Source organism: Oncorhynchus tshawytscha, linkage group LG17 (assembly GCF_018296145.1).
Source record: "Oncorhynchus tshawytscha isolate Ot180627B linkage group LG17, Otsh_v2.0, whole genome shotgun sequence".
In the NCBI taxonomy this organism is placed as follows: domain Eukaryota; kingdom Metazoa; phylum Chordata; class Actinopteri; order Salmoniformes; family Salmonidae; genus Oncorhynchus; species Oncorhynchus tshawytscha.
This window is the reverse complement of record NC_056445.1, coordinates 7,579,632-7,601,003: the sequence shown is the minus strand read 5'-3', so window position 1 is coordinate 7,601,003 and position 21,372 is coordinate 7,579,632. Positions and strand designations below refer to the sequence as shown.

General features: G+C 42.8%; 1 protein-coding gene across 5 annotated transcripts in view; it reads left to right on the top strand.

Moving 5' to 3' along the window:
• tbc1d22a (TBC1 domain family, member 22a) overlaps positions 1-21,372 on the top strand; it is a 212,999-nt gene that overhangs the window by 177,871 nt on the left and 13,756 nt on the right. For 4 of the 5 annotated variants that reach the window (XR_006079204.1, XM_042300052.1, XM_042300053.1 and 1 more), the window contains one exon: positions 5,381-5,476. Coding sequence is in view for 4 of the 5 variants with exons in the window: in XM_042300052.1 (XP_042155986.1) it covers positions 5,381-5,476 (96 nt within the window). In the remaining variant the exon portion in view is untranslated. Of the gene's footprint in view, positions 1-5,380; positions 5,477-17,062; positions 19,149-21,372 lie in introns of those variants that run through there. The other variant, XM_042300054.1, reaches the window with a different exon arrangement.

Here is a 21,372-nt window from a genome sequence, read left to right as displayed (position 1 = left end):
GTATCTAACTAAATGCTGGTGTTCCTAGCTCCAACAGTACAGTAGTATCTAACTAAATGCTGGTGTTCCTAGCTCCAACAGTACAGTAGTATCTAACTAAATGCTGGTGTTCCTAGCTCCAACAGTGCAGTGGTATCTAACTAAATGCTGTGTTCCTAGCTCCAACAGTACAGTAGTATCTAACTAAATGCTGGTGTTCCTAGCTCCAACAGTGCAGTAATCTAACTAAATGCTGGTGTTCCTAGCTCCAACAGTACAGTAGTATCTAACTAAATGCTGGTGTTCCTAGCTCCAACAGTGCAGTGGTATCTAACTAAATGCTGGTGTTCCTAGCTCCAACAGTACAGTAGTATCTAACTAAATGCTGGTGTTCCTAGCTCCAACAGTACAGTAGTATCTAACTAAATGCTGGTGTTCCTAGCTCCAACAGTGCAGTAGTATCTAACTAAATGCTGGTGTTCCTAGCTCCAACAGTGCAGTGGTATCTAACTAAATGCTGGTGTTCCTAGCTCCAACAGTGCAGTAGTATCAGCTGGTGTTCAGCTCCAACAGTGCAGTAGTATCTAACTAAATGCTTGTGTTCCTAGCTCCAACAGTGCAGTAGTATCTAACTAAATGCTTGTGTTCCTAGCTCCAACAGTACAGTAGTATCTAACTAAATGCTGGTGTTCCTAGCTCCAACAGTGCAGTAGTATCTAACTAAATGCTGGTGTTCCTAGCTCCAACAGTGCAGTAGTATCTAACTAAATGCTGGTGTTCCTAGCTCCAACAGTGCAGTAGTATCTAACTAAATGCTGTGTTCCTAGCTCCAACAGTACAGTAGTATCTAACTAAATGCTTGTGTTCCTAGCTCCAACAGTACAGTAGTATCTAACTAAATGCTGGTGTTCCTAGCTCCAACAGTACAGTAGTATCTAACTAAATGCTGGTGTTCCTAGCTCCAACAGTGCAGTAGTCTAACTAAATGCTGGTGTTCCTAGCTCCAACAGTACAGTAGTATCTAACTAAATGCTGGTGTTCCTAGCTCCAACAGTACAGTAGTATCTAACTAAATGCTGGTGTTCCTAGCTCCAACAGTGCAGTAGTATCTAACTAAATGCTGGTGTTCCTAGCTCCAACAGTGCAGTAGTATCTAACTAAATGCTGGTGTTCCTAGCTCCAACAGTGCAGTAGTATCTAACTAAATGCTGGTGTTCCTAGCTCCAACAGTACAGTAGTATCTAACTAAATGCTGGTGTTCCTAGCTCCAACAGTGCAGTAGTATCTAACTAAATGCTGGTGTTCCTAGCTCCAACAGTACAGTAGTATCTAACTAAATGCTGGTGTTCCTAGCTCCAACAGTACAGTAGTATCTAACTAAATGCTGGTGTTCCTAGCTCCAACAGTGCAGTAGTATCTAACTAAATGCTGGTGTTCCTAGCTCCAACAGTGCAGTGGTATCTAACTAAATGCTGGTGTTCCTAGCTCCAACAGTGCAGTAGTATCTAACTAAATGCTGGTGTTCCTAGCTCCAACAGTGCAGTAGTATCTAACTAAATGCTGGTGTTCCTAGCTCCAACAGTGTAGTATCTAACTAAATGCTGTGTTCCTAGCTCCAACAGTACAGTAGTATCTAACTAAATGCTGGTGTTCCTAGCTCCAACAGTACAGTAATGCTAAATGCTGGTGTTCCTAGCTCCAACAGTGCAGTAGTATCTAACTAAATGCTTGTGTTCCTAGCTCCAACAGTGCAGTAGTATCTAACTAAATGCTTGTGTTCTTAGCTCCAACAGTGCAGTGGTATCTAACTAAATGCTTGTGTTCCTAGCTCCAACAGTGCAGTAGTATTTAACTAAATGCTTGTGTTCCTAGCTCCAACAGTGCAGTAGTATTTAACTAAATGCTGGTGTTCCTAGCTCCAACAGTGCAGTAGTATCTAGCAATACACAACAATACATATACATCTAAAAGAATGGAATTAAGAAATATGTCAATAATAGGACGAGCAATGTCGGAGTGGCATTGCTTTCCGGGCTGGTTGTAATAACAGAAGAAAAAAAACGTTCTGGGATAAAAATGTATGAAATAAAAATATACTGCCAGGTTCCTAAGGAGCTCGAAGCAGAGCTGCCATGTCTGAGAGAACTTTTGTCTTGTATGTTTTAGAAGCTTTATGCGGGAATTGTATCAGCAACAACTGTTTAGCAAGCAGTAACTTGGATGGTAACTAATGTGAAGCTACCATATCTCATGCTTCATAATATGTACATAGATGTGCTGGAATTTCTATGTAGATAAGTGATTTTCTTAGCTGTGGGCCTAGTCGATGTGCCCTACACAGGTATATCCATATAAACAGTCTGCACTCAGCAGTGTGTCACACCTGTGTATGTTTTGACCTCAATGTGAAGGGAATGTTTCCACTGCCGTAGCGCCAACAGTTAGTTATCCTTGAAGAGCACTGTCCCTGTCTGTTTATTGGAGTGAAGAAGGAACACAGCCATTGATTTTCATTACGCTCCCTCCATGTCTGGCATAAATGACGACCTGTTGCCCCTCGCTGTGAATACGCAAATATCACACTTGCCCTGTGCTTTACTTCACTGTGCTGTGGCACTGAACTACAGCACGCCGGCCCGGAATGGAAAATGTCATTTTCGAACAACCCCCTCTTCTCCAGTGCGAACAGCATTAGTCTTGACTATTTACCCAGGAAAGTGGGAATAATTCCCTTCCTTAGAGTCTTGACTTGGCGCTCTATCTGTAAGAGAAATCCAGGGATCATAACCTGGCCCAGTCCAACCCAATGTGGTTATTGGGTTATTGTTTAGCTGCTCTCTCGCTCCCAGACACACGCATGTACACACACACACACACAGTATGCACACTTTCTATCTCTGCTCACTCTCTCTGAGACTGTTTGATTGTGGCTGGGATAATATATATATATATATTTTAAATAAAAAAATATTTATTTAACTAAGCAAGTCAGTTAAGAACAAATTCTTATTTACAATGACAGCTTACCGGGGAACAGTGTTATATTTTTACAAATTATTTTACCTTTATTTAACTAGGCAAGTCATTTCACTGACGGCCTAGGAACAGTGGGTTAACTGCCTTGTTCAGGGGCAGAATGACAGATTTTTACCTTGTCAGCAAGAGGATTTGATCTTGCAACCTTTCGGTTACTAGTCCAACGCTCTAACCACTAGGCTACCTGCCGCCCCACAGGAGTAGTTGTTCAGGGGCAGCTCGGGGATTAGATCCAGCACCTTTCGGTTACTAGTCCAACGCTCTAACCACTAGGCTTCCTGCCGCCCCAAATATAATATGCAAATATACAGTTGTGGCCAAAAGTTGAGAGAATGACCACAAATATACATTTTCACAAAGTCTGCTGCCTCAGTATGTATGATGGCAATTTGCATATACTCCAGAATGTTATGAAGAGTGATCAGATGAATTGCAATTAATTGCAAAGTCACCCTTTGCCATGGGGAACTGATTCCCCAAAAAACATTACCACTGCATTTCAGCCCTGGCACAAAAGGACCAGCTGACATGTCAGTGATTCTCTGGAGATCATTCTGTCATGCTGATTGAGTTCCAATAACAGACTGGAAGCTTCAAAAAGAGAGTGGTGCTTGGAATCATTGTTCTTCCTCTGTCTACCATGGTTACCTGCAAGGAAACATGTGCCGTCATCATTGCTTTGCACAAAAAGGGCTTCACAGGCAAGGATATTGCTGCCAGTAAGATTGCACCTAAATCAACCATTTATCGGATCATCAAGAACTTCAAGGAGAGCGGTTCAATTGTTGTGAAGAAGGCTTCAGGCCGCCCAAGAAAGTCCAGCAAGCGCCAGGACCATCTCCTAAAGTTGATTCAGCTGCAGGATCGGTGCACCACCAGTACATAGCTTGCTCAGGAATGGCAGCAGGCAGGTGTAAGTGCATCTGCACGCACAGTGAGACGAAGACCTTTGGAGGATGGCCTGGTGTCAAGAAGGGCAGCAAAGAAGCCACTTCTCTCCAAGAAAAACATCAGGGACGGACTGATACTCTGCAAAAGGTACACGGATTGGAGGACTGGGGTAAAGTCATTTTCTCTGAATCCCCTTTCCGATTGTTTGGGGCATCTGGAAAAAAAGCTTGTCCGGAGACAAGGTGAGTTCTCAGTCCAGTGTCATGCCAACAGTAAAGCATCCTGAGACCATTCATGTGTCTTCTCAGCCAAGGGAGTGGGCTCACTCACAATTTTGCCTAAGAACACATCCATGAATAAAGAATGGTACCAATACATCCTCCGAGAGCTACTTCTCTCAACCATCCAGGAACAGTTTGGTCACGAACAATGCCTTTTCCAGCATGATGGAGCACCTTGACATAAGCCAAAAGTAATATTCGAGTCGATATTTGGGTCCATGGCCAAGAAACTCCCAAGACCTTAATCCCATTGAGAACTTGTGGTCAATCCTCAAGAGGCGGGTGGACAAACAAAAACCCACAAATTCTGACAAACTCCAAGCATTGATTATGCAAGAATGGGCTGCCGTCAGTCAGGATGTGGCCCAGAAGTTAATTGACAGCATGCCAGGGCGGATTGCAGAGGTCTTGAAAAAGAAGGGTCAACACTGCAAATATTCAATGTCATGTAATTGTCAATAAAATACTTTGACACTTATGAAATGCTTGTAATTATACTTTGGAATTCCGTAGTAACATCTGGCAAAAATATCTAAAGACACTGATGCAGCAAACTTTTTGGAAATGAATATTTGTGTCATTCTCAACACTTTTGGCCACGACTGTACATTTGCAGAAGAGATGCCTGGATGCTGAGCGTTTGTGAAGACCCGTATTACTGTGAGCACTTGAACACATTGTCCCATTTCCACTCCTTTCCTCCTTCAGTCGGTTTTAAGAGCTTTGTTTTCCCCTGGATAGCCCTTTAGATGAGGGCTATAGACCATCTCACACTCTCTCTCTCTCTTTCATTTCCCTCCTTTATTCAGCGCTGTAGAAACGGGCCTGGAAATGGAATGAGCGTCTGAAGGAAGGGAGGAGAAAAAGTAAAGGGCAAATTTAAAAGGGATTTGTCTTTCAGCTCCTAGTCGAATGTAAATTCTCTGATTGTGACAGAAAATATGTAGTCTTCCGCCCCCCCAGTAAGCGTCCAAATTCCCACTCTGGGAGATTTAAGTCTTCCTTTCAAACATAATGTCAAGGTATAGACGTGGAGGTATAAGTGGAGAGATGGAGGATGCTACAGTATCTTCACTGTCGCCCTACTGCTGCTTTCTAATGCTGTCTGTTCAATACTGAGTTCATTGTCAAAATAACTCAGGATATGTTAGAACATTTGTTTAGTTGTGTAATTCTGTCTCTCTCCTCTGCAGGCTGAACCTGAGGGATTCTCTCACTTCCATCTCTACGTGTGTGCTGCTTTCCTGGTACGATGGAGGAAAGAGATTCTGGACCAGAGAGATTTCCAGGTAAGAGAGAGAAGGATGGAAATGTATGGTGTCGTACCTACATCACCTTTTACTGAGGTCCTGGGTGAGAAAAAGACCCCCTTTTTAATAGTGATGTTTCCATGGCTTTTTATTTGGAAGAGTGAGGTCTCTGACTCTATCCCCATGTTGCTCTATTTAAGAAAGGCTGCCATTTGGACTTGGGTCATTTGGCCACAAAGGGTGCTGTTTAAAAGTAGTGCATTGTTTATACAGGGAATAGGGTGTCATTTGAGACTGCCACTAAGTATGAATGTAAGTCCCAGTAGGGCTGAGCAGAGTGTGCCAGCCAGTGTGATCTTCTCTCCAGCACATCCCAGCCCAGCACTGCGCTCATCATTAACTACAGGGATCAGGGGTCATATTGGCTGCATTAGTGGGATGACAGCAGCAGCTGCTGCAAGGTGACATTGGCATGAAGCAGGAATCAGACTTTGGGCCCTGCCCCCTAGTTTATCCGTTTCTCTTATTGACTGAGGTATCTTCTCTTGTCTTCCCCTGCATGCATCTTCTCTTCTGTTGAAAAATACCTCTCAACCACGCTCTGAACAGTTTTGGGTCAATGGATGCTGCTTCAGCTTTAATGAGACACGTTTCCAAGTTCTCCTTTCCTCTCCCTTCTCGTCCCTCATTACCCTTCCTCTCCCTCCTAGTCCCTCATTACCCTTCCTCTCCCTCCTAGTCCGTTATTACCCTTCCTCTCAGTCCTTTTCCCACCCTCTCCTCCTTCTTTCCTATCTGTGCAGATTGAATTGAAACTGGTGTGTGGTTGAATATGCAGAGGTTCAGTGGTGCATGTCGCGAGGGGCTCTGTGTGTGTGCACGTGTGAGCATGCGCCTGTGTGTGTGTCCGTGTGTCGCAGTTGATTTATAGTGTTTACAGTGCCCACTGATTTAGTATTATCCCTGCTGCACCGCTGCACCACACACACACAGCTTGGCATGCAGACTGCCACCGACGCGCCAGAGGCACTAACACTCGCGTCCATCTATCCTCTTTTCGTCCTCCCCTGGGAGAGAGAGGGGGGTCTCTCTCTCTTTCTCCGTCTTCATTTCATCTCTCTCTTACCTCTCCCTCCGTCTTTATTTCATCTCTCTCTTACCTCTCCCTCCGTCTTCATTTCATCTCTCTGTTACCTCTCCCTCTGTCTTTATTTCATCTCGCTTACCTCTCCCTCCGTCTTTATTTCATCTCTTTCTCCGTCTTTATTTCATCTCTCTTTCTCCATCTTTATTTCATCTCTCTTTCTCCGTCTTTATTTCATCTCTCTTTCTCCATCTTTATTTCATCTCTCTTTCTCCGTCTTTATTTCATCTCTCTTTCTCCGTCTTTATTTCATCTCTCTCTCCGTCTTTATTTCATCTCTCTCTTTCTCCGTCTTTATTTCATCTCTCTCTTTCTCCGTCTTTATTTCATCTCTCTCTTTCTCCGTCTTTATTTCATCTCTCTTTTCTCCGTCTTTATTTCATCTCTCTTTCTCCGTCTTTATTTCATCTCTCTTTCTCCGTCTTTATTTCATCTCTCTTTCTCCGTCTTTATTTCATCTCTCTTTCTCCGTCTTTATTTCATCTCTCTCTTTCTCCGTCTTTATTTCATCTCTCTTTCTCCGTCTTCATTTCATCTCTCTCTTACCTCTCCCTCCGTCTTCATTTCATCTCTCTCTACCTCTCCCTCCGTCTTTATTTCATCTCTCTCTTTCTTCGTCTTTATTTCATCCCTCTCTACCTCAGTCTTTATTTCATCTCTCTCTACCTCTCCCCCCGTCTTTATTTCATCTCTTTCTCCGTCTTTATTTCATCTCTCTTTCTCCATCTTTATTTCATCTCTCTCTCCCTCAGTCTTTATTTCATCTCTCTCTACCTCTCCCTCCGTCTTTATTTCATCTCTCTCTTACCTCCGTCTTCATTTCATCTCTCTCTTACCTCTCCCTCCGTCTTTATTTCATCTCTCTCTTACCTCCGTCTTCATTTCATCTCTCTCTACCTCTCCCTCCGTCTTTATTTCATCTCTCTCTACCTCTCCCTCCGTCTTTATTTCATCTCTCTCTTACCTCCGTCTTCATTTCATCTCTCTTACCTCTCCCTCCGTCTTTATTTCATCTCTCTCTACCTCTCCCTCCGTCTTTATTTCATCTCTCTCTACCTCTCCCTCCGTCTTTATTTCATCTCTTGCTACCTCTCCCGCCGTCTTTATTTCATCTCTCTTTCTCAGTCTTTATTTCATCTCTCTCTCTGTCTTTATTTCATCTCTCTCTCCGTCTTTATTTCATCTCTCTTTCTCAGTCTTTATTTCATCTCTCTCTCCGTCTTTATTTCATCTCTCTCTCCGTCTTTATTTCATCTCTCTCTTTCTCCGTCTTTATTTCATCTCTCTCTTTCTCCGTCTTTATTTCATCTCTCTCTTTCTCCGTCTTTATTTCATCTCTCTCTTTCTCCGTCTTTATTTCATCTCTCTTTCTCCGTCTTTATTTCATCTCTCTCTACCTCTCCCTCTGTCTTCATTTCATCTCTCTCTACCTCTCCCTCCGTCTTCATTTCATCTCTCTTACCTCTCCCTCGTCTTCATTTCATCTCTCTCTTACCTCTCCCTCCGTCTTCATTTCATCTCTCTCTTACCTCTCCCTCCGTCTTCATTTCATCTCTCTCTTACCTCTCCCTCCGTCTTCATTTCATCTCTCTCTTACCTCTCCCTCCGTCTTCATTTCATCTCTCTCTTACCTCTCCCTCCGTCTTCATTTCATCTCTCTCTTACCTCTCCCTCCGTCTTCATTTCATCTCTCTCTTACCTCTCCCTCCGTCTTCATTTCATCTCTCTCTTACCTCTCCCTCCGTCTTCATTTCATCTCTCTCTTACCTCTCCCTCCGTCTTCATTTCATCTCTCTCTTACCTCTCCCTCCGTCTTCATTTCATCTCTCTCTTACCTCTCCCTCCGTCTTCATTTCATCTCTCTCTTACCTCTCCCTCCGTCTTCATTTCATCTCTCTCTTACCTCTCCCTCCGTCTTCATTTCATCTCTCTCTTACCTCTCCCTCCGTCTTCATTTCATCTCTCTCTTACCTCTCCCTCCGTCTTCATTTCATCTCTCTTTACCTCTCCCTCCGTCTTTATTTCATCTCTCTCTTTCTTCGTCTTTATTTCATCCCTCTCTACCTCCGTCTTCATTTCATCCCTCTCTCCCTCCGTCTTCATTTCATCTCTCTCTTACCTCTCCCTCCGTCTTCATTTCATCTCTCTCTTACCTCTCCCTCCGTCTTCATTTCATCTCTCTCTTACCTCTCCCTCCGTCTTCATTTCATCTCTCTCTTACCTCTCCCTCCGTCTTCATTTCATCTCTCTTACCTCTCCCTCCGTCTTCATTTCATCTCTCTTACCTCTCCCTCCGTCTTTATTTCATCTCCTCTTTCTTCGTCTTTATTTCATCCCTCTCTACCTCCGTCTTTATTTCATCCCTCTCTACCTCCGTCTTTATTTCATCTCTCTCTACCTCTCCCTCCGTCTTTATTTCATCTCTCTTTCTCCATCTTTATTTCATCTCTCTCTACCTCTCCCTCCGTCTTTATCTTCTTACCTCCGTCTTCATTTCATCTCTCTCTTACCTCTCCCTCCGTCTTTATTTCATCTCTCTCTACCTCTCCCGCCGTCTTTATTTCATCTCTCTTTCTCCATCTTTATTTCATCTCTCTCTACCTCTCCCTCCGTCTTTATTTCATCTCTCTCTTACCTCCGTCTTCATTTCATCTCTCTCTTACCTCTCCCTCCGTCTTCATTTCATCTCTCTCTTACCTCTCCCTCCGTCTTCATTTCATCTTCTCTTACCTCTCCCTCCGTCTTCATTTCATCTCTCTTACCTCTCCCTCCGTCTTTATTTCATCTCTCTCTTTCTTCATCTTTATTTCATCCCTCTCTACCTCCGTCTTTATTTCATCCCTCTCTACCTCCGTCTTTATTTCATCTCTCTCTACCTCTCCCTCAGTCTTTATTTCATCTCTTTCTCCGTCTTTATTTCATCTCTCTTTCTCCATCTTTATTTCATCTCTCTCTACCTCTCCCTCCGTCTTTATTTCATCTCTCTCTACCTCTCCCGCCGTCTTTATTTCATCTCTCTTTCTCCGTCTTTATTTAATCTCTCTCTTTCTCCGTCTTTATTTAATCTCTCTCTTTCTCAGTCTTTATTTCATCTCTCTACCTCTCCCTCAGTCTTTATTTCATCTTTCTACCTCTCCCTCCATCTTTATTTCATCTCTCTCTACCTCTCCCTCCGTCTTTATTTCATCTCTCTCTACCTCTCCCTCCGTCTTTATTTCATCTCTCTCTACCTCTCCCTCCGTCTTTATTTCATCTCTCTCTTACCTCTCCCTCCGTCTTTATTTCATCTCTTGCTACCTCTCCCTCCGTCTTTATTTCATTTCTCGCTACCTCTCCCCCAGTCTTTATTTCATCTCTTGCTACCTCTCCCCCAGTCTTTATTTCATCTCTCAATACCTCTCCCTCCGTCTTTATTTCATTTCTCGCTACCTCTCCCCCAGTCTTTATTTCATCTCTCTTACCTCTCCCTCCCCACAATGACAAATAAAAATAAAATAAAAAATCATTTTTTTCTTCTCATTTATGAAATATTTAAAACTATTACATTTACATAAGTATTCAGACCCTTTACTCAGTACTGTGTTGAAGCACCTTTGGCAGCATTTACAGCCTTAAGTCTTATTGGGTATGACGCTACAAGCTTGGAACACCTGTATTTGGGGAGTTTCTCCCCTTCTCTGCAGATCCTCAAGTTCTGTCAGGTTGGATGGGGAGCGTTGCTGCACACAGGTCTCTCCTGAGATGTTCAATCAGGTTCAAGTCCGGGCTCTGGCTGGGCCACTCAAGGACATTCACAGACTTGTCCCGAAGCCACTCCTGCGTTGTCTTGGCTGTTCATCAGACCAGAGAATTTTGTTTATCAAGTTCTGAGACTATTTAGAATTCCTTTTAGAAAACTCCAAGCGGGCTGTCAGGTGCCCTTTTCTGAGGAGTGGCTTCCGTGTGGCCACTCTACCAAAAAGGCTTGATTGAGTGCTGCAGATATGGTTGTCCTTTTTAGAAGGTCCTCCCATTTCCAGAAGAACTCTAGAGCTCTGGCAGTGACCATCGAGTTCTTGGTCACCTCCCTGACCAAGGCCCTTCTCCCCCGACTGCTCAGTTTGGCCGGGCGGCCAGCTCTAGGAAGAGTCTTGGTGGTTCCAAACTTCTTCCATTTAACAATGACGGACACCACTGTGGTTCTTGGGGACCTTCAATGCTGCAGAAATGTTTTGGTACCCTTCCCCATATCTGTGCCTCGACACAATGCTGTCTCGAATCTCTAAGACAATTCCTTCGACCTCACGGCTTGGTTTTTGCTCTGACATGAACTGTCAACAATGGGAACTTATATAGACATGTGTATGCCTTTCCGAATCATGTCCAATCAATTGAATTTAACATTGAATTTGTAATACATTTGCCAAGATTTATGAAAACCTGTTTTCGCTTTGTCACTATTGGTTATTGCATTTCGCTACACTCGCATTAACATCTGCTAACCATGTGTATGTGACAAATAAAATTTGATTTGATTTTATTGTGCGTAGATTGCGTTTTTTATTTTTTTGTTAATCCATTTTTTAGAATAAGCCTGTAACGTAACAAAATATGGGACGAGTCCAGGGGTCTGAAAACTTTCCGAAGGCACTGTGTTCCACCGTCATCACTGACTTACACCTCTACCTTACACCCACTGTGAAACCTCATGAGGACATTTATAGTGCTGAGGGCCGTGTTCACGTTTCTTCTTACTTAATTGCCTACAGTACAGTATGGTTCTACTTGGAATGGGATGGACGTTTGGCATTTCCCTCTCTGGATAAGTATGAGAGAGAGGGGGGGGGCATATACGAGTGCTATAGGCAGAGAGAAGTGTGATTATGGGAACTGAAATGAGTGTTCAATCTAAAGGTGTGGATTGGCTACACAATGAGTCACCATGGCGAACGTGTCACAAAATGAGACTTGGGTTAATGCCGCTGTGCGCGCGAGGGTGTGAGTCTGTGCGTGTGTGTGGCTGACATTCTCCCTGTCAGTGTTCTGCGCCTCCTGCTCTGACTGTGCTTTGACCATCTGCAGCCCCAGCTAGCCAGTCCCCTCCTCTGTACTGACCACTGATGTCCTGACGGCCAGGCCTATTCTTGGCAGAAGGGCTGGTAATAAGTTTGACCTAATTAGGCAGCCAGGCAGCAGAGGACCAGAATTTGACAGTCGACTAGAGCCAGTCTCAGGTCCATTATGTATCAGCCAGGCAGGGGAGGACCAGAGACCAGAGCTGGACAGGAGTCACAAGACGGACAGACGCAGACCTTGCCTACTTCCTTCATCCCAGGCCAAGGCCTGCTGTTCAGGCCAACCTGCCTCAAGCAAACCCACCCCAGTAATAGGGCTTTGGTCCCCAGAAAAACTAACCTACTTCTGGGTTTCTTCCCTTCTAACTCGCATCCAAGACTGGGTCTTTGGCTCCCAGCTAGCTAACCCACCCTAGTCTTTGGCTTTTCCCCTATTAAGTGGCTTTGGCTTTGACCTTAGCCTTCATCAAACCGACCTCGGACTCTAGTTGATATCCCCAGTAAATCCCCCCACAGTGGGGCTGGTCCCCACCAGCAGCCCACCCACCCTGACTCCAGCCCAGCTCCAGGCCCTTGGCACCATCTCCACAGATTGGCCAGGCCTCAGAGCCTGCTCCATTACTCCCACAAACAGTCTGTCTCTCTCAGCAGTGACCTTTCATCTGGGTCTTTTTGATTACCATGCAGTGACAGTTCAGAGCACACTAACTCACATGGTTCTGCTCTCCTCTCACACTGTACTGTACTCTTCTGGTCGCTCCAGGCTACTCTTGCTCGCACTCGCTGTCTGCGTCTCAAATGGTTCCCTTTCCCTTATATAGTGGACTACTTTTGACCAGAGCCCTATGGGCCCTCGTCGATAGTAGCGCACTATAAATGGAATAGGGTGCGGTTTGAGACACGCACTCTGCCGCTCTCCTCACTGGACTACAGCAAGGCTCAGGACTGATGAAGTGAACACTAGGCCCGCCCTGGTAGGGTTTAGCTAGTAAGTGACATGAGTGATTATTTAAATAAAAAACGGGCTTCAGTAATCTATAATTCACTGCTTCCTTGTTGTTGGGTTGGATCGGGGGGTTCGTTTCAACTCAATGCGGAATAGAAAATGTAATTGACTCTGAGTCGAAAGGGGTATTGCATCCCTCCTGCACCTCCAGTAAACTGAATGACCCATAGTGGAGTGCAGGGCATAGGGATGCCATGGCTCTGTTAGGCTGTTAGCTTGGCATTAGCCTGGAGGGATAATGACAGCTTCCTGTGGTTCAGACCTTGTTCTGGTCAGCCTCTCTAATCACAGAGTCTCTGAGTATATTCCTCTATCTCCCAAGAGCACTGCTTGTGACAGAGTGCATCGGATTTGTTTGTGTGGGTGTGTGCACATGCATGTGCAGACACAGAGTTGAAGCGTTTTCTTGTTGTGTGTGTGTGTGTTGAGAGAGTTGAAGAGTTCACCGTGTGTGGGTGTGCACGCGCGCACGCATGTCTGTGTGTGTTTATGAGCACTTGTCCGTGTCACTCCTCTCTCCACTGTGCCTGCCGTCTGCTCTCCTCTTTTTCCCCTCTCCCCTCCTTGGCCCCCTTGCAGTGAGCCACCACAGGGCCACAGACAGCCAAATGTCAGAGCCCGCTGGCATGTACTGAGGCCAATATGCAGCAAATGAGCACTCATTATCTATTTGTTTATCACATAATGGGAAGCCTTTTCTCAGGCTAATGAAACAGACACACAGGCTGCAGCCCAAAATGGCATCCTATTCCCTCAACTGCTTTTCAACAGGACTCTGGTCAAAGGTTGTGCACTATATAGGGAGTAAGGGTGCCATTTGGGATTCATCCAAAGATTCCTTTTCCTCCCAGTCTCTGATCAGCGACTACATTTCCCCCGGCCTCTGGTTTCACAGAAAATGATGATCAAACTGGTCTACAAATCAGGTCAGAATCTAGGCCCACCATCTTGTAATGCATCCTGGACCTTACCTTAAAACTAGAATCATTATATGGTGAAACTGCCACGTCCGTTTGGGATATCACAACGCCAAAGACGTTCCCGCTATCAACGAACACTTTTTTATTTTATTTTTATTTTTTATACCTCTGACGTCATCACACGTGCGTGAGAACAGCAGAATATGTACTACAATATGTTTGACCATGCTGCTGGATGCTCCTCTCCTCTGTTGAATCTGCGAAACCAAAATGTTGACATAGGCACTGGGGTGAAAATATCTTTACTGCAGGATATAACCTGTGCTTTACACGGCTTATATACAGGTTTTACTTAAAACAAGCCGTTCCTATGCTCCTACAGGTTCCTTAGAGCATCATTTGCCTGTCTAAAGTCAGCAGTCTACAAGCAGTCTAGCGCTAGCTGCTGTCTTAGCTGTCCATTACCTGTCCTATTCAGTTGTCTTTGTCCTGCCATACACCAGAGGCTGGCTCACTTGACACCTCCCACACGCCTTTCCTCCCAGCTTAGCCCTGTACAGATCAAGATGCCTCACACATGGCCTCTGTCACCCTCTCTATCTCTGTGTGTCTGTCTGTCCAGGCTTCCTCTCTGGTGAAGGACACCAAAATTAAATCTAGAATTCCTATTTCGCAACAAAGCCTCCTTCACTCATGCTGCCAAACACACCCTCGTAAAACTGACCATCCCACTGATCCTCGACTTCGGCGATGTCATTTATAAAATAGCTTCCAACACTACTCAACAAATTGGATGCAGTCTATCACAGTGCCATCCGTTTTGTCACCAAAGCCTCATATACTAACTAGAGGTCGACCGATTAATCGGAATGGCTGATTTAATTGGGGCCGATTTTCAAGTTTTCATAACAATCGGAAATCTGTATTTTTGGACAGAGATTTGGCCAATTTTTTTAATTCATTTAAAACATTTTTTTTACACCTTTTATTTAATATTTATTTAACTAGGCAAGTCAGTTAAAGAACACTTTCTTATTTTCAATGATGGCCTAGGAACGGTGGGTTAACTGCCTCGTTCAGGGGCAGAACGACAGTTTTTTACCTTGTCGGGGGATTCAATCATGCAACCTTACAGTTAACTAGTCCAACGCTCAAACCACCTGATTACATTGCACTCCACGAGGAGACTGCCTGTTATGCGAATGCAGTAAGCCAAGGTAAGTTGCTAGCTAGCATTAAACTTATCTTGTAAAAAACAATCAATCAATCATAATCACTAGTTAACTACACATGATTGATGATATTACTAGTTTATCTAGCGTGTCCTGCGTTGCATATAATCGATGCGGTGCGCATCGTTGTTCCAATGTGTACCTAACCATAAACATCAACGCCTTTCTTAAAATCAATACACAGAAGTATATTTTTAAACCTGTATAATTAGCTAAAAGAAATCCAGGTTAGCAGGCAATATTAAACAGGTGAAATTGTGTCACTTCTCTTGCGTTCATTGCACGCAGAGTCAGTGTATACGCAACAGTTTGGGACGCCTAATTTGCCAGAATTTTACGTAATTATGACATAGCATTGAAGGTTGTGCAATGTAACAGCAATATTTAGACTTATGGATGCCACCCATTTGATAAAATACGGAACGGTTCCGTATTTCACTGCAAGAATAAACGTCTTGTTTTCGAGATAGTTTCTGGATTCAACCATATTAATAACCTAAGGCTCGTATTTCTGTGTGTTATTGTGTTATAATTAAGTCTATGATTTGATAGAGTAGTCTGACTTAGCTGTGGTAGGCACCAGCAGGCTCGTAAGCATTCATTCAAACAGCACTTTCGTGTGTTTTGCCAGCAGCTCTTCGCAATGCTTCAAGCATTGCGCTGTTTATGACTTTAAGCCTATCAACTCCCGAGATTAGGCTGGTGTAACCCATGTGAAATGGCTAGCTAGTTAGCGGGGTGCGCGCTAATAGCGTTTCAAACGTCACTTGCTCTGAGACTTGGAGTGGTTGTTCCCCTTGCTCTGCATGGGTAACGCTGCTTCGAGGATGGCTGTTGTGTTCCTGGTTCGAGCCCGGGGAGGAGCAAGGAGAGGGACGGAAGCTATACTGTTACACTGGCAATACTAAAAAGTGCCTATAAGAACATCCAATAGTCAAAGGTTAATGAAATACAAATGGTATAGTGAGAAATAGTCCTATAATAACTTCAACCTAAAACTTCTTACCTGGGAATATTGAAGACCCATGTTAAAAGGAACCACCAGCTTTCATATGTTCTCATGTTCTGAGCAAGGAACTTAAACGTTAGCTTTTTTACATGGCAAATATTTAACTTTTACTTTCTTCTCCAACACTTTGTTTTTGCATTATTTAAACCAAATTGAACATGTTTCATTTATTTGAGGCCAAATTGATTTTATTGGTGTATTAAGTTAAAATAAGTGTTCATTCAGTATTGTTGTAATTGTCATTATTACAAATACATTTTTTAAATCGGCCGATTAAATCTAATACTAACCACCACTGCGACCTGTACGTTCTCGTTGGCTGGCCCTCGCTTCATACTCGTCGCCAAACCCACTGGCCCCAGGTCATCTACAAGTCTCTGCTGGGAAAAGCCCCGCCTTATCTCAGCTCACTGGTCACCATAGCAGCACCCACTCGTAGCACGCGCTCCAGCAGGTATATCTCACTGGTCACCCCCAAAGCCAATTCCCCCTTTGGTCGCCTTTCCTTCCAGTTCTCTGCTGCCAATGACTGGAACGAACTGCAAAAATCACTGAAGCTGGAGACTCATATCTCCCTCACTAACTTTAAGCACCAGCTGTCAGAGCAGCTCACAGATCACTGCACCTGTGTATAGGCCATCTGTAAACAGCCCATCATCCAACTACTTCATCCCCATAATGTATTTATTTATCTTGCTCCTTTGCACCCCAGTATCTCTACTTGCACATTCATCTTCTGCACATCTACCATCCCAGTGTTTAATTGCTATATTGTAATTACTTTGCCACCATGGCCTATTTATTGCCTTACCTCCCTTATCTTTGCACTCACTGTATATATTATTTTTTTTCTACTGTATTATTGACTGTATGTTTTGTTTATTCCATGTGTAACTCTGTGTTGTTGTATGTGTCGAACTGCTATGCTTTTTCTTGGCCAGGTCGCAGTTGCAAATGAGAACTTGTTCTCAACCAGCCTTCCTGGTTAAATAAAGGTGAAATATACAAATAAAAAATCTGTGATCTTTGTGACCAATACCCCTGAGTCTGAAAGCAGTAGAACACATTTAACTATTGATAGATGGATGGTGTGAGGGAGAAATAAAATCGAAACGGGTGGAATCAATCTTCCAGTGTTGTAACAGTTTTGATTTAAATCGAGTTTAGCCTCCAATGGTAAGGGCTTGTAGTTGAGACGCTGTCGTGCAGGGGTTGTTGCATGGTTCTCCCAGGGTTCTGTAAATCTGTATCTGTTCACAGTTCTACACCACAGCCCAGGAGCGCTTACCCTGACACACATTTAGTCACGAGCAATGGCACGCACACTCACGAGATGGCCCCAGCAGCTCCCGCAGCCAATCAAGCATGTGAAGCAGAAAACTTGAAGTTATGTGCTCTCATAATGGACATCGTACATGAGTACAGGCCTTAATTAAAAAGAGAGGATGTATGGCCACGTGATAACCTTCATGTTAACTCACACTTAGAATATCACCTTATATAATTACACACCTCTCTCACTCTGTATCATTCATTCCCTTAATATTAGACTGCAGTTGCTGTTCAAATTTTCTCCAGCCATATATCACTTGGTTTATTAACTTTTTGACAATACAAAAGAATACAATTTAACATTTACATCCACACATTTCAACAAACATGAATGACCTCACACTTGCTCAGTCCCACATGTTCCCACTGTAACCTCGCCCATCCTGCCCGTCTCACAATAACACTTTCTCATTTCTCATCCCCTGGACAGCTCTAGTGCTTGCAATACTTTATGCCATATAGCTTCACTATTCTGCCTCTCTGTAGCCCACATTTTTTTCAGTATTTAATGTGTTTGAGACATCCAGTGTCTTAACGATAGAGGGTCATTTAATTTCCAGTTGTTTAGCAAACCTTTTTCAAAATGATTGACGAAAAAGTACAGTCAGTCCAACACATTGGGTATTCCCCTCATATGCCATGTCTTAAATTATGCAGATGGGCGGATTTAAAGAGAATTTATATTGTAAAACTTCTGACAGCCAACTCTCTAACTCCATAACTTTCGGACTTCATAGCACTCCCAGAAAGCATGAATCATTGAGTCACTGTTAGTTTTAGACATGACTCTGCCGTTGTGCTGTAAAATTTGGGATTTTTGTCTCTTGTATAAACATTTCTGTACATTAGTTTATACTGGATTAAGCGTACATTTTGTTTATGTTCCAACACTTGTGTGCCAATATCTTGTGCCAATATCAGTTATTTTTAGGTCTTGGTTCCAATAGTTTATTTATTTTTTCCAAAGAGATTCAGTTGGATAGGCTTTCTGCAATGTTTTGTACATCTTACCTCGTATGAGTATCCTTTTCTTACTCAAATAGAATTCCCTCATTTGCTTTGATGTCCAAAAGTTTTCAGATCAATATTTCATGACATACAACTTTTAAGTTGCTTGCATTTGACAATGTATATGTTGGTCAGTCCAAAATTCCTTTCTTAATTCTGTCATGTCAGTAATTGTATTTCCTATTGCCACATTATTTATGGTTTCCATGCGGGCCAATTCATCGGTGAATTCTGAAAAGCTTTCCAAGTATTGTTCCATAGTGGTGTATTTTTAGGGATTGATATTGGTTCTTGTAGAATCTGTTTCATTTTCTTCCATATTGTTATAGTTTTCAATGTTCTTAGCTCCATCCTTTGAAAAAAGACATGAAAAGATTCTGGGGATGATCATGTGCATCTTCAGTATGTACCCGTTGTTCCTCTTTAGTGCATTTAACTATATGTTGCAAGTAAAAGCCTTGGGTGGCGAGTTGATACATTTCTACATCTGGAAGGTCAGAACTATGAGCATGCAATACTTTACCATTTATTCTATTTTATTTGCCCTTATAAAGTCTGTTATGGCAGAGTATACTTTTTTAAATAATGTCTTCGTGGGGTAATTGGTATTGCTGAAAATAAATATAAAAACTTTGGGAACCATGCCATTTTAAAGAGGTTTATATTACCTTTAAGATTCATGGGAAGATTGTCCCATTTAATTAGATATGCTTTCATGTTGTTGAGTAATGGATAAGTAATCTTTACATATTTGTTGTTTGTCACTTTCTGCAAAAAGGAGGGGGGAGAGAGGGCATCTCTGTCTCGTTCCCCTTTTCTAAAGAAATATCATCACATAATGTGTTATTTGTTTCTGGAAAGTTGAAGGGTACCAACGTTTTGACTAGAAAAGGACATTCAAGATGATTGGAAGCCTTTTTGGCTTTTTTATTGTATTGTACTGAAACTTGTTCTTGTATTTGTTTTTAAGTGTCTGTTTTAATAAACCTTGTTTGATTAATATGTATCAAGTCTGATAAGATCTTTTGTAATTCTGTTGCTTATGAGTTCTTATTATTTTGTTATGTGTCTGTATTGTGCAGACTGAAATAACTGTTTGATACATGTACAGTTGAAGTCGGGAGTTTGCATGACCTGAAAGGCCGCTCAGCAAGGAAGAAGCCACTGCTTCAGAACTGCCATAAAAAAGCTAGACTACGATTTGCAACTGCACATGGGTACAAAGATCATACTTTTTGGAGAAATGTCCCCTGGTCTGATGAAACAAAAGTACAACTGTTTAGCCATAATGATCATCGTTATGTTTGGAGGAAAAAGGGGGATGCTTGCAAGCCGACGAATACCATCCCAAGCGTGAAGCACGAGGGTGGCAGCATCATGTTGTGGGGGTGCTTTGCTGCAGGAGGGACCGATGTGGAAGGAAAATTGAGGAAGAAAATGATGTGGATATATTGACGCAACATCACAAGACATCAGTCAGGAAGTTAAAGCTTGGTCGAAAATGGGTCTTCCAAATGGAAGATGGTAAAATGGCTTAAGGACAAGAAAGTCAAGGTATTGGAATGGCCATCACAAAGCCCTAACCTCAATCCTATAGAAAATGTGTGGGCAGAATTAAAAAACCATGTGTGAGCAAAGAGGCCTACAAACCTGACTCCGTTACACCAGCTGTCAGGAGGAATGGTCCAAAATCCACCCAACTTATTGTGGAAGGCTACCCAAAACGTTTGACCCAAGTGAAACAATTTAAAGGCATTGCTCCCAAATACCAATTGGGTGTATGTTAACTTCTGACCCACTGGGAATGTGATGAAAGAAATAAAAGTTTAAATAGCTCATTCTCACTACTATTATTCTGACATTTCACATTCTTAAAATAAAGTGGTGATCCTAACTGACCTAAGACTATGACTTTTTATTAGGATGAAATGTCAGAAATTGTGAAAAACTGAGTTTAAATATATTTGGCTAAGGTGTATGTAAACTTCCGACTGTAACTCGGAAGCACTGAATTGAGTGACGTGTGTTGTCATTTCAGTAAATAGGAACACTATTTTGTCCCATAATGCAAAATACATTTATATGGGAAAGCAGTCCATTCCTGGTGCTTTTCTCCGCCCTAATGTTTTACGAGTTTAATATTTATTTTGGGGTGACTCTTTTGTCTGTAGTGTTGTTGAGTCTGTGTTTTTTAAATCAGATTTATATTGAAGCTTTTAAAATTGTTATTAATAGTCTAACTAATTAAAGGATTTTGTTTCTAATTAAACCATCGTTTAAAATTCTAACTTGTTTGGCGTGTATTAGTTTTGTCAGGGCCGTGTTTACCAGATTAATTTGCCATTTAAATAGTATGCTTTAATTGAGTTTAACCTGTAGTAGTTGGCTCTCTTCGAAAGTAAAATATTATTTTCCTGCTTAAGTTCAGAAATGATATTTTCTCCTTTACCTTGTAAAGATTTTCTATGGGCTTTTTCTAAGATTTTTCTTTCTAACTCCAATTACACTTTTTCAGAGTATGAGATTATCATTCCCTGATGTATGCCTTAAAAGCATCCCAAATGTTGTGGCTGGTGATGCTCTACTTGGGCGAGTGGGTCCACCGACAGACTGAAGTGAGGTGAGTGGAGGCATCACACAAACTTCAGGGAAGTGTCTGATGCCCTCCCAGTCGCCTAATAGGCAGTGTAATGAAACGGTGAGAAAATAATCATTTTGTAAGTAAACAAATGAGAAGAGAGCTCATGCTTGTTTGATTGGTTAAGCAGGTAAATGACTAACTGGAAACTAGCAGGCAGAATGTTCTCTCTACTGATCCACCTCAGGTGGTTGGGAACAGCTGCGACTGTAACTGGCATCTCGGTCTGCCTCAATAGCTTACTTGGCACCAACACCAACACCAACTCTCTCTCTCACACACCAACTCTACTTCTCTCTCTCGCAACCCCCCTCTCACCTCTCTCTCACTGTTGCTTTCTCACACATGCACAAACTCTGCCTTTACGTCTCTCTCACTCACACACACACACACTGTTGTTCAGGGCTCTGGAAGAATTGCAGAGTGCCTGCGGTGCTGTTTTCAGAAGGCTGAAGCACTCACTGCCATTCTACATTACCACCATACCCCTAGATACTCCAAAAACATTGACTAAGACTTTGGCTCTAACTGGCTCACCGTAGCGCTATGCTAGAACTCTTGATCTGTCCAACCCTCTGGCCTGTAGCTGTAT